The sequence below is a fragment of the Salvelinus alpinus genome, chromosome 7 (assembly GCF_045679555.1).
Source record: "Salvelinus alpinus chromosome 7, SLU_Salpinus.1, whole genome shotgun sequence".
Taxonomy (NCBI): domain Eukaryota; kingdom Metazoa; phylum Chordata; class Actinopteri; order Salmoniformes; family Salmonidae; genus Salvelinus; species Salvelinus alpinus.
The window spans coordinates 30,616,751-30,630,531 of NC_092092.1; the positions used below are offsets into that span (position 1 = coordinate 30,616,751).

The following is a 13,781-nucleotide window of genomic DNA, read 5'->3' on the forward strand; positions in this document are numbered from 1 at the left end:
AGTGTCGTCGTTCAGCCACAACTCCGTGAAGCATAAGATATTACAGCTTTGAATGTCCCGTTGGTAGTTTAATCTTCCGCGTAGGTCATCTATTTTATTGTCCAAAGATTGCACGTTTGCTAGCAGAATGGAAGGAAGTGGGGGTTTATTCGATGGCCTACGAATTCGCAGAAGGCAGCCCGCCCTCCGGACCCTTTTTCTCCACCTCCTCATCACGCAAATCACGGGCATCTGGGCCTGTTCCCGAGAAAGCAGTGCATCGTTCGCGTCAGTCTCGTCAGACTCGTTAAAGGAAAAAAAGGATTCTGCCAGTCCGTGGTGTGTAATCGCAGTCCTGATGTCCAGAAGTTATTTTCGGTCGTAAGAGACGATAGTGACAACATTATGTACAAAATAAGTAAAAAAATAAGTTACAAACAAGGCAAATTTACAAACAAAAAAACAATCGGTTGGGGGCACGTAAAACGTCTGCCTTCTTCTCCGGCGCCATTTTACTGCTCTGAATTTAGATGCTACTCTCAAATACAATCCAGGCCACACTGCTTCTTCAGTCCACATCAAACCAGAGAGACAATCATTAGTATAGACAATCATTATCACACAATACTGCTAATCGTTTGTACTAGATTCATGACAGAAAATATGACAATTCAGAGTGGTTTCAGTCCAGCCAAGAGACCATGACTGAGTAATACAGTATAGTTGGCCCATCTCTTCAACGGATCCTGATACCATGGAATTGAACTTCATACAGTCATGGAATGACTCCTTGAGAGGTATGAGTGGCAGAAGAGCAGCTGGTCCATCACAGGGACTCATGGTTAAGGATTCAATCTGTGACATCATCTCATGTCGTTAATTAACTGTTGGAGATAGACGGCAGACACACCACTATACTAGAGCCACCTCATCCACTTAAAATACATTCAGAGTGAACCATAGTACATGTCCAAATGATGACGTGTCCTCATGGTCAATTATGAGGGAATGAATGACGAAGAGTTAAATCTGCTCAAGAGAGGGTCTGCTCTCTCTCTCTCTCTCTCTCTCTCTCTCTACTACAACTGCAGTCAGTGCCCCTTATTTATATTAGCTGCAAACCAACTTCAACTGTACATTCCAGCTAGGTGAGCATAGACTTGGCGAAGGGGGAGCCACATATTTCAAAGCTTACAACAAAAAGTCAACTATCGATGTCCAGTCAACATGCAGGCAGAACTCTTGGCATAATACAGAACATTTTTGCAACAAAGGTAACGATGCCGTATTTATATGGCTGAGCTCAGAGGTCCCTGCTAGTATACGTTTCAATAAGGTTTTACTGTAATACAAGCACAATGTGAAACCAATTACCAACCAGCCCAGGGTCAGTCGGCACTACAAACAGCGTCTCCTGGCCTCTCAGGTTTTATACCGTATGTCGCTCAGAAACATTTATTTATTTTCTGTTCTCCCATTCAGGGGGATTTTCACCACGCATTTAATAAATAATAAATGTGTTTACGACTGGTCTTGCGAACTGAGGTAATATTTGCCCTGAGAAATGCTCGATCCATCAACTAATCCTCCATCGTCTTCGAGCCTTTCTCCGTTCGGAGCTGAGCAGCGGTCCGATGATGAATGAACATCTGAGTAATTTCACGGTTGAATTAAGAGCTTAAAGCAACAGCAGAGGAAAGTACATCGGCACACATTCCACCTGTTGCCTAATGAGACAATGCTGGGCCCTAGCTGTTATTGTGTTTTTATTTTCACATCTGAGATATAGCTTTTGGCAATTGTGTAGAAAGCTCTTTTTGTAAGATGCCAAGAAGTAAACAAATGCTTAGAACAGAACATTACCATATCCACTGAAGTATTACTGCTGTAACCCTGTCTTCAGATCTCTGGCGTGAACACTATCCTATACATTAGTTACAATGACAGTTTTTAGACATATATTTGTTTGGTAACATAGCCATTTACCAGGTGGATGATATGAAGGGAACATCAATGTACTCATGATGACATTTCATTAATCAGTCCTCTTATCATTAGTGTGATAACGGTGTGTGGGTCCACTTAACTGACCCGACCCAGGATCCCAATTATCCCAGTGATCAAGTGATCATCTCCGCTCACTTCATAGGCCAATCCGCTCCAGATGGGTAAGCTCCCATCCGTGGACCAATGATCCTCACCAAATCACCATGGAATTCTCATGAAAGCAAGGCATGCAGGGAGAAGAAGGTGCAGCATGCCACGGAACCCAGATTGAAACAATATGGTTCTCCACTGCAGGTGTCGGAGAACCCAGACGTGCCAAACAACCTTTTTCCCTCAGACCTCTCCTCCTCCTCCTCATCTCCTCCTCCCTCGTTTCACCAAACGAAAATAGTATTTTTTCCAGATTTCGATCAGGTAAAGCTGTGGGTTTGTTTTCACATGAAAACCCTGTGAAGAATTACACTCGCATTGAACCACCTTACAAATCGGTAACCGGAACGCTACCCAATCAAGATCTTTGATGTGGGGCCAGTGAGATTTGATTGCAAGTTTATGAGGCTTGTACTCTGGAAATACCTATCCCATAAATAAAAGGATATCACTATTGGACTCTTCAATCTAAATTTCAGGAAGTCAGTTCTTGGTTGAAGTGTTTCAAGTCTCATGTGATGGGAGTAATCGATCATTTGAATCAACCTGCTCTTGAGAAGGTAATCTGACATTTAAGGGGTTACATGAGAACATCTGACTTGGGGTGTATATCAATAGTGCAATCGTGGCTTCATTTCCTTGTTTCCTCTCCTTCATCTGCATTGATCTGGAAGATATGGATCTGGATGCATTAGGAACTTGCTTTTTTATGCCAGTGCAGGATAGAGGAAAGGAGACAAGGAGAGGAAACCACTTAAGACTTAAGACTATCAAGGGGCACTCTAAAAGTCCTCTGACTGAGTCACGTCTTCCATACTGAGTAGTGGAGAAGGAAGATTTCTGTGTTATTTCATTGCAGTGAAAGATGCCCTATGAGCTACAATGGGAGGGTATAGGCATCTGTTGCCAAACTTGTGTGAACGATGCCATCCTGTGGACTCTTTCAACACCTTAAAAGACTTGGTATGACATGGCAAGAGATCTAGCCCTCTTTTCAACTCTAAATCACGATATAAACAAGATACAAGATACAACAAGTCAATTCAAAGTATTTTTTATGTTAAATTCTTTGAAATTAATAATGCTGCATATTGACCTTTAAACAACATATTAAAAGTCTACATTAAAGTTTCCCCCTTTACAATCATAACACTGATTAAATCACGTTTTTGCAGGCTGTGCTTGTCTACTTTAACCGACTAGGGTGGTCATATGTGATGCTGCGTTTAGGAGTTACAAGGTTATAACGGCTGCCAGAATCACACGTGAGAAGCATTCATTCACCCCGAGAGAGAAGAGGAGAGTTCTCATGATTAGATGCCGACTAAGAACATGACCGTCTGGCTAGAGGCCAAGTTTGAGACACTGCTGGGTTTTTGTTAACACACACACACAGATGGATGTGCGCACACACACACACACACACACACACACACACACACACACACACACACACACACACACACACACACACACACACACACACACACACACACACACACACACACACACACACACACACACACACACACACACACACACAGAGCGTGAGTGCTGTGCGTGTCCCAGTGGTGCTTGCTGAGGGAGGTGTGTATTGCGTGTTTCCGCAGCTTGCTGCTGTTAAAGAGGTGTGAGGGCGGCTGCGGACTGCAATAAAATCCTAGACGGTCACTGTAACCGTCTTCTTGTTGGGATCTAACTCCTGTAAAACTAGACTCACATTTAACTTCTTAACTGTATTTTCCCTGCAGACATTTACAAAGTGTTCATTTACAATGAGCCTTAGAAACCAGACATTGGGATTATCGTATCACCATTACATAGTTGCGTAAATTAAAAAGGCGACTATGACCAAATCAGCCTTATCTTTACTTTATATTTGGACTCTGTCGTCAAGTCTTTGGCAAGAGCACCGGGAGACATGGTCAAGATCCTGAGGCATTTTACTGTTGGTTTTTTTCTCCACTCTCTCGCCCTCTCTATCTGTCTGTCTCAGGACTGATTTGAAAGAAGAAGGGAGAGAGAGAGAGGAGGAAATAAATGAATGGCTAAAAGTTGAGGAGATTCCAGTTTATGTTTGTCTGTCTCTTCCATGACTTTTAGCCACACATGACATCATGGAAAAGAAGTGAGGAGAGGAGAGGAGTGGGCTTGAGGAGGAGTGAAGTGGGAAGAGGCTGTATTTCTCTCAGCGTCGTTCCTTCGTTTCGCAGGGAGTCCAGGGGGATACATCATTCTAAAAATACACGTTTATATCACTGGATTCCTCAAATACCTTCATCTTCAGACCCTTGTGATGCCAGTGGCATTTAAGCTGGTTTGATTAGGGCTGTGAAGTTGAAAAGTAGAGCGTACAGATATTTCAACGCAGATTAATCATCAGGTGGCTTTAATAAAATGTTCAAACAATCTTGTTTTATCTGGCGCGGGAAGGAACTTGGCAGGGACTCACCGTACATACTTACCTATTTATCTGGTATGTATGTTGGTAGAACATATAAGTGATTTATTTTAAAAGAGGCCTGTATGTAACTTTAAGTTACAAAAGCAAATATTTTGGGTCATAGATTTACGAAAATCTAGATATAATTTGTTATCTTGTGTGATTGATTCAGCGAATCCAGTCAATCCGCTGATCACTATCGTTAGTATCATCGGGAGCGGCAGGTAGCCTAGTGGTTAGAGCGTTGGACTTCGATCAAATGCCCGAGCTGACAAGGTAAAAATCTGTCGTTCTGCCCCTGAGCAAGGCAGTTAACCCACGGTTCCTAGGCCGTCATTGAAAATAAGAATTTGTTCTTAACACACTTGCCTAGTTAAATAAAGGTTAAAAAATCTATCTATCTTTACATGATCTGTGTAGTAATATTATTCGTATCTCAGAGCCATTTGCATTGCTAGTTGTAGCCTAATGTTAGCTAGCTAACATTGAACCTGGTTGGTTAGCTACTTGTAGATTCATGCAGGGTAGTTACGTTATGAGTTGGGATTATGGTTAATTGTTTAGCTAGCTAGCTAGCTACATGTCTAAACAAAAGACTCCACTATGCCCATTTCAATAGAATGTTCATGATGTCACTGAGACAACTGTCGATAGACGTTGCTGGTAAATTTACTCTGGCTATCTACTCCGATTTCAGAGCACTCTCTTCCGAGAGTGCCAGAGCACAGAATAAATGAAAATGAATATGAATATGGCCGGTGTCAGTAAACATTGTCAAAAAAGCGTAATTAAATAGTTGCCAGCAGCACAGTTGCAGTCACCAATGCTCTGGATAACATAAAAACAGCCTAACCAGCTCTGCTAGGGCGAGTAAAATGGTCAGAATGAGCTGTTCTCTCATTTGTGTCAGGAAGTAGCTAGCAAGCTAGCCAATGTTAGCCAGCTAGCTTGGGTGCTTGACTGCTGTTGTTAGGTCAAAACGCTCGGATCAACCCTACTCCTCGGCCAGAGCATCCAGTGTGCGTTTATGAACTGACAATGTGCCAACACTCTGAGTTTACAATCACCCAGAGCATGTTCTAGCACTCCAGATTAAATTTACGAACACACTCATAGTATAAACCAGCCTATAGTCTTGAAATCTTTGGTTATTTAGTACATGGCCTCACATGTGAATTCTTAAGGAGATGGTTGGGGCTAAAGCTTAAGAGTGTGTGAACGATGGGTGTAGAGAAAGAAGAGCTCTCCAGTAGGTGCACAAAAGCATTCAAGGGCCATTTTCTCAAAAGCTGAGGTAACAAGTTTATTAACTTTCAAAGCAGAATTACTTTCCCATTGTTCCAAAACTCTAGTGTATGATATACCATTTTCTAGCTGTGAGTCTCTACTTGTATGCAATGTAAAAAACAACATTTCAAATGTTGCTACATAAGAGCGCATCGAGCCGGTCGGTCACAAATGTTAGTCCTGTTTACATTTTCATTTAATTAGAATTATAACTAATATTATTGAAACTCACCATTCTTGCCCCCAATAGTTGAGGTATGCTTCCTGGTTGTGTGGTTACTGGGGTCCTTCCTGTCCCAGGGGTCCTCATCGTCCTCTTTAGTCTTTAGGTGTCCAGGACTTTGCCCGTTCTCCTTACTGTGGACAGACAGCTCAGTAGTTTTCACTGCATTCATGTCGCACACTGCAACGCTGTGTTCCCCTCTGGATGAGTCCTTTACTGGGGGTCCCCCTGTCAGAGAAAGAGAGGACACATCCTGTCACGACTCCATAGGTTGATGTCATAATAACACAGAGGTCACCATGCTGGATATTGTTGCTGCCTCAGCGTCTGTCAACTCCAGGTTAAAAACAACAACTGGTCAATTCATATCCAACTGACGTCACAAGACGAGAAATATACCCCATAGATAAACGTCACACAACGAGAAATCTATGCCTTCACATTTTGAACGACGCTGTGGTTCTAAACCCTGTGGTTCTAAACCATTATGTTAGTGTGTGCCGTTCCAACAGCCCTACAGCGTTTAGTATTGTCTTTGGTTTAGAAACCATCTGAGCCTGCTGAGACTGGAGACAGCACAGCGACCAGCACGCTGCATGCGTCTGTTTGTTTACAGAGCTTAAGCCCACGGACACGTCCTGCTTCTCTCGCCATCCACCCTCCACCGCCACAGCAGCCAACTTCTTAATTTACAGAATTTACAAAGAGCAGACCTTCTTCCCCCTCTGTGCAAATATTAAACACACCACACTCTCCAGATTCAGGAGCTTTGAGAGCCCCCACAACGTGTCGAGGTGAAAAACGAGGCCCCTCACTCTCGTCCGTAGACTAGCCAAGTCTTCTGTGCTGTTCTGTCTGGGCCCCGTACATCATCATCCACTGAGAGGCCTCACAGGCCACCACAAACATACATCAGTGTTTTCTTTAATAAGCTCTGTTTGGAGAACCACTCTGATGCTTAGAGGACAATCATTCCCTCATATGTGATGCCTCATAAAAATAGCAGAGGTATCAAAAAGCTAGGCTACGTCAGCTGGTCTGCCCGGATAGAGTGTTCAGTAAGTAAAGGCCAAGATTGGAGGGTGAAAACTATGAAAAATCTTTTGAATAATGAAATAATCAGTTCAAAAGAAAACAATAGTGTAAATGTATAATGAAAACATATTTGAAAGGAATTAAACAAGTGTAATGCTTGGTTCTGCTTCTCTGCCAATAACACTTTAAAAGTTCAACTAATGGTCCCAACTAAATCCTTTCCACACTTGTTAACAATACTGCACTATGATTCAAATAAACTTTTACGCCACAGCCATTCACCAAGACTTGACCAAACAGCCCTGTGAGGGAGAGGAGAGCCCATCGGAAACACACTTATCTGTGTGGTAAGACAGTATCTCGTCCCACAGATACGTGTAGCGTTCGCTGAGCAGACAAAGAGGGGGCTTGTGCGCGGTACATAAACACGAGCTAGGGGGAAACAATAACAAAGCCCAGCATTTACCTCAGAAATAAGACAACACTTACAGTAAATTATCCTCCATAAAACAGCAGAACAGAGAAAAAATGCCTTCATGCACTCCTCCTTTAATGAGGTCTTAACTGATGGGCCGGAGGTTGAAAGCCCACCCATCGCCATTGACCGAGGAAGCCCACCCTGCCCATTTTATATAACAGTGACAGCCTAATAAAGGCTGGGATGGCTGGGACTGGTGTCCTGTGTGGCCTACATGGCTCAGCAATAGGATGAGAACTACAAAAAATAAAATAAAAAATAAAACAAATATTCCCTCAGTCAATACGGTTTAGGTGGTAGGGGAGAGGGGTGGGTAAATTGAGCCATTTTTACATCCAGCATCACTCATCAAGGGAAATATAGTATTCTTTCTAACAAAGATATCTACATATATTTCAGGATGTTGTGTATCCCTGGAAATAATCTGAATTAATGTAAACATTACAGTTTTGAAAATAAAGTGGTCTCGGCTTCAGGACAGGGTAAATTAAGCGGCTTACAAATTTCTGTACTGGATGAAATATTACCACTACCTTTTTAAAACCATGTCTATCATTATTTTCCAAACACAATTCAACACAATCGCCTTTTTTGTGTTGAAATCTAATCATTCAAATCACGAGAGAAATCAATTCAAGAACTATGTGAGACGCTGGGCTGAAGGGAATTGTAGTTTTCACTAAGCAAATATTCAAACTAGTACAGCCCAGAACATGATAATTACCTACTGTGACAATAATCCATTGAGCCATTTTTTCCGGCTCAGGCAGAGACTTTTTACGCCTGCTATGTTAGGTTAGATGCACACAGACTGCAAGAGAGAGGAATGTACACAACACAACGATGAGAGAAAGGGACAGAGACAGTTCGTGAAAGTATGCCTTATCTTCTTTGAAGAACTAGTAAAATGATTTTGTCAGACAGCTCTGCAGCTAGCTTAGCTAAATAGATGACTAAAGACAACAGTATGGGGAGTACAGCGATAATGTTGTCTGGCTGACTGGCTGCTACTGCCTGATCAGAGATGAGATGATGACTTTAAGGAATGAAAAGTAATAAAGGCATCTAATTAATATTGTATTATTTAATAGTCATTTCCTATTTTCGTATTTGTGTCTACCCAATGTGGACCTGACAGAGAGAATATAATATTTTCAATGTTTTGGCAATTCAATGTTCACTATTTTTGGCTTTGGAATTTCCATTAAAAAAATATACAAAATATTTGATATGTCATTATATCATAATGCATTTAATATATACAATTTTGTATCTACACAGAAATAGAAAACCATGATTATTGTTTTTACAATCACCCGAAGCCGAAACAAGAAAAGCACTAATCGCTCCGTACTAGTAGCAATTGAAAGGGAACAGTTAGGAGATAATGGGAAAATGATAAGACCAAAGGTGGGTACACAACAGTTCACCTGACACAAGACTGAATCCAAACATTATACTAACCATGTTTCCATCCACCGTTTTTTTAATGCTAGTAAAGTCATACCATATAAAAAACATTTTTTTGACAGCTGTGATGGAAACAGGAAGTTTCAGTACAGTTTAATAAATGCTGATAGATACAATTAATTATGCGAGAAATGGCCGTGGACATTTTGATATAATAACCATCATATTGAAGTAAACGTGGAGTCACACAATGACATGGTGTGTGGTCCTCCCACTATGACTCGGGAAACCATGCAGTTTATTAGGCTACAGGTGAAATAAATGATGATGAACTTCACACCGTGGTGAAAACGCACGGTGATCTTGATGCTCCTTTCCAATAAATATCGAGGGTCTTATTCTGGTGACATGATGATCGATGCTTGACTGCCATTTGACAAATTCAAATATGATCTTCTCCATACTAATCTCATTATGTAGACTAGCCTACACGCACTGTATCTGTGAGCTGTTGATAGAGCACACAGTGCCAGGACCAGAGTAGGCACATTTACAATTGAACGTAACAATTTTTGTGACTAAATTATTGGTCGAGTTGAAAATGCAATGAAAACATATTGAACTTTAGATTTTTATTCGGTACATGAAAACTTAAGCGAAAAAGTACATTTTGTGTGCATTACATCATCACTCAATGATTGTAATCTGTTTGGTGGAAACACACCACTGGTGGGAAAATGATCATATTTTCTTTATGCAGATTTTTGAATAATCGCATGAAAATCTGATGCCAATTGGATGGAAACCAACTACTGTTGTTTTTTTGTGCATTTTACATTTACTGTATTTTTTTTCTGGATACATTCAGTATCATGATAAAAAATATTCATGGGAAATGTGTGGTAGGTGCAACATAAGACAAAAAAATGACAAGGGTTTGAGTGAGAGGACTGACTGGTGTCTCCAAGTGGACACACACCTCTCCAAAGCGTGAACAGTTCCTAAGTCCTTTCAATCAAAGAAGTGTCTTCAACTATAAAAGTACTTTTTTTTGTTTTCCTAGCTGTGCCGTTTAGGAACTACACCAAGCACACTTGTAGTTGTTTCATTTGAAACAAAACCCTGCAATCACATATTTACTGTTGTTGTTTACGCAATCAAAAAACGGTCCATTATAAATCGCAATCTGGAGGGCATGATTTGAAAGCTTGTTCTATTGCCAATATTACTAGCTAAACTATATAATACAATCTAACAGTGTTAGGCTTTCACAAGGCAATTCAGAGAAAGAGAGTTATGAGTACATTTAGGTGTGTGTGCGGCAAATTGTTCTTCACAATAAACAAACATAGGCTCATTCTGTTCAGAACAACCCAGGGTATGACAAGATGTCATCTTATAACTGGACATCAAACATAGTGATCATAAACATTGACACTGTATATGACATTCGTTTTTATGATTTGGAAATGTGAAGTACACATTTGTTTGGCTTGCTTGTACGACATCAAATCGGTATTTACTATAATCCTCAACGTCTCTGTCACGTTCCTGACCTGTTTTCTGTTGTTTTGTATGTGTGTGATGGTCAGGGCGTGAGTTTTGGGTGGGCATTCTATGTTGTGTGTTTCTATGTTGGTTTAGGGTTGCCTGGTATGGCTCTTAATTAGAGGCAGGTGTTTTGCGTTCCTCTAATTAAGAGTCATATTTAGGTAGGTTGTTTCACTGTGTTCGTTGTGGGTGGTTGTTACCTGTCTCTGTGTTTGTGGTCTGCACCAGATAGGTCTGTATCGGTTTTGCACATTTGTTATTTTGTAGGTTGTTTGTAGTGTTTCACTTGTGTTTGTATTAAACATGTTTAACACTAGCCGCGCTGCATTTTGGTCCTCTCCTTCACCCCTGGAAGAAAACCTTTACAGAACCACCCACCAAACCCGGACCAAGCAGCGTGGCAACAGGCAACGGCGGCAGCAGCAGCAGCAGCGGGAGCTAGCAAGGCAGAGTGGCTGGAAGCCCGAGAGGCTCCCCCAAAAAATTATTGGGGGGGGGGACACAGTATGGCTGGGTCAAGTGGGAGATTTGAGCCAGTTCCCCGTGCTTACCAGAAGGAGCAGTGGGCTAAATTGAGGTACGAGTCGGAGAATGTGGAGGAGTTATTGGACAGATTGAAGGAAAGTGAAAGGATGGGAGATTATGAGACATTTGATGAGATGTTGGTTTGGCGTAGCATACACGGTACTCGCCCTGAGGTGTGTGATTACCGTGGAGAGCGGGAGTACGGGCAGACACCGTGTTATGCGGAAGAACGCACGGTGTCCCCAGTACGCGTGCTTAGCCCAGTGCGGGCTATTCCACCTTGCCGCACTGGGAGGGCTAGGTTGGGCATCGAGCCGAGTGCCATGAAGCCGGCCCAACGTATCTGGTCTCCAGTACGTCTCCTCGGGCCGGCGTACATGGCACCAGCCTTACAGGTGGTGTCCCCGGTTCGCCTGCATAGCCCAGTGCGGGCTATTCCACCTCGCCGCACTGGCAGGGCTACGGGGACCATTCAACCTGGTAAGGTTGGGGAGGCTCGGTGCTCAAGAGCACGTGTCCTCCTTCACGGTCCGGTATATCCGGCGCCACCTTCCCACCCCAGCTCAGTACCACCAGTGCCTACACCACGCACCAGGCTTCCAGTGCATCTCCAGAGCCCTGTTCCTCCTCCACGCACTCTCCCTATGGTGCGTGTCTCCAGCCCAGTGCCTCCAGTTCCGGCACCACGCACCAAGCCTCCTGTGCGTCTCCAGAGCCCTGTACGCACTGTTCCTTCTCCCCGCACTCGCCCTGAGGTGCGTGCCCTCAGCCCGGTACCTCCAGTTCCGGTACCACGCACCAGGCCTAGAGTGCGCCACGAGAGTCCAGTGTGCCCTGTTGTTGTTCCCCGCACTAGCCTGAAGGTGCGTGTCCTTAGCCCGGTACCTCCAGTTCCGGTACCACGCACCAGGCCTACAGTGCGTCTCAGCCGGCCAGAGTCTGCCGTCTGCCCAGCGGCGCCTGAACTGCCCGTCTGCCCAGCGGCGTCTGAACTGCCCGTCTGCCCAGCGGCGTCTGAACTGCCCGTCTGCCCAGCGGCGTCTGAACTGCCCGTCTGCCCTACGCCGTCTGAACTGTCCGTCTGCCATGAGCCTGCAAAGCCGCCCGTCTGCCATGAGCCTGCAAAGCCGTCCGTCTGCCATGAGCCTACAGAGCCGTCCGCCAGACAGGAGCCGCTAGAGCCGTCCGCCAGACAGGAGCCGCTAGAGCCTTCCGCCAGACCGGATCAGCCAGAGCCTTCCGCCAGACCGGATCAGCCAGAGCCTTCCGCCAGACCGGATCAGCCAGAGCCTTCCGCCAGACCGGATCAGCCAGAGCCTTCCGCCAGATCTGACCAGCCAGAGCCGTCAGCCAGCCATGACCAGCCAGAGCCGTCAGCCAGCCATGACCGGCCAGAGCCGTCAGCCAGCCATGACCGGCCAGAGCCGTCAGCCAGCCAGGATCCGCCAGCCAGCCAGGATCCGCCAGCCAGTCCGGAGCTGCCGTCCCTCAGCCCGGAGCTGCCGTCCCTCAGCCAGGACCTGCCAGAGTCCCTCAGCCCGGACCTGCCAGAGTCCCTCAGCCCGGACCTGCCAGAGTCCCTCAGCCAGGACCTGCCAGAGTCCCTCAGCCAGGACCTGCCAGAGTCCCTCAGCCAGGACCTGCCAGAGTCCCTCAGCCAGGACCTGCCAGAGTCCCTCAGCCAGGACCTGCCAGAGTCCCTCAGCCAGGACCTGCCAGAGTCCCTCAGCCAGGACCTGCCAGAGTCCCTCAGCCAGGACCTGCCAGAGTCCCTCAGCCAGGACCTGCCGCCCCTTATCCCGGTGCTGCCCCTTATCCCGGTGCTGCCCCTTATCCCGGTGCTGCCCCTTCATTTAGGTGGTTTTAGTTGGAGGGTGGTCATTGGGAGGGGGATACAGAAGCGGGGAGTGACTATGGTGGTGTGGGGACAGCGTCCGGAGCCTGAGCCACCACCGTGGTCAGATGCCCACCCAGACCCTCCCCTGGACTTTGTGCTGGTGCGCCCGGCGTTCGCACCTTGAGGGGGGGGGTTCTGTCACGTTCCTGACCTGTTTTCTGTTGTTTTGTATGTGTGTGATGGTCAGGGCGTGAGTTTTGGGTGGGCATTCTATGTTGTGTGTTTCTATGTTGGTTTAGGGTTGCCTGGTATGGCTCTTAATTAGAGGCAGGTGTTTTGCGTTCCTCTAATTAAGAGTCATATTTAGGTAGGTTGTTTCACTGTGTTCGTTGTGGGTGGTTGTTACCTGTCTCTGTGTTTGTGGTCTGCACCAGATAGGTCTGTATCGGTTTTGCACATTTGTTATTTTGTAGGTTGTTTGTAGTGTTTCACTTGTGTTTGTATTAAACATGTTTAACACTAGCCGCGCTGCATTTTGGTCCTCTCCTTCACCCCTGGAAGAAAACCTTTAGTCTCATCTTTCAAAATACATAGAGTCCTCTTAAATTACGGCATTTCCCTAAAAAAACTGCCCAATTACCGGGAGGGATGGGGGCAACTTCTTGTCACGCGTGGTGCTCAAGTTCAGAACGCCTGTCAGTCAGAACCCCGACGTCGCTGTGAAGCGCAGAGCCAGAGCTCTGACATCATACATAGCATGTTACTGTACAGCCACTACATTCCAATTTATTAGTGCCCAAATCTGCACTTTGTAACCTGTATACAGGTACAAGTGTAAAGGGTTAACACCTAACAA

The 13,781-nt window shown here is 44.9% G+C and overlaps 1 protein-coding gene across 5 annotated transcripts in view; it reads right to left on the minus strand.

The window, feature by feature from the left end:
• myocd (myocardin) overlaps positions 1-13,781 on the minus strand; it is a 144,856-nt gene that overhangs the window by 47,158 nt on the left and 83,917 nt on the right. For all 5 annotated transcript variants that reach the window (XM_071409852.1, XM_071409858.1, XM_071409856.1 and 2 more), the window contains exon 4: positions 6,099-6,317. In XM_071409852.1, coding sequence (XP_071265953.1) covers positions 6,099-6,261 — 163 coding nt within the window. In that variant the 5' untranslated portion in view covers positions 6,262-6,317. The remainder of the gene's footprint in view (positions 1-6,098; positions 6,318-13,781) is intronic.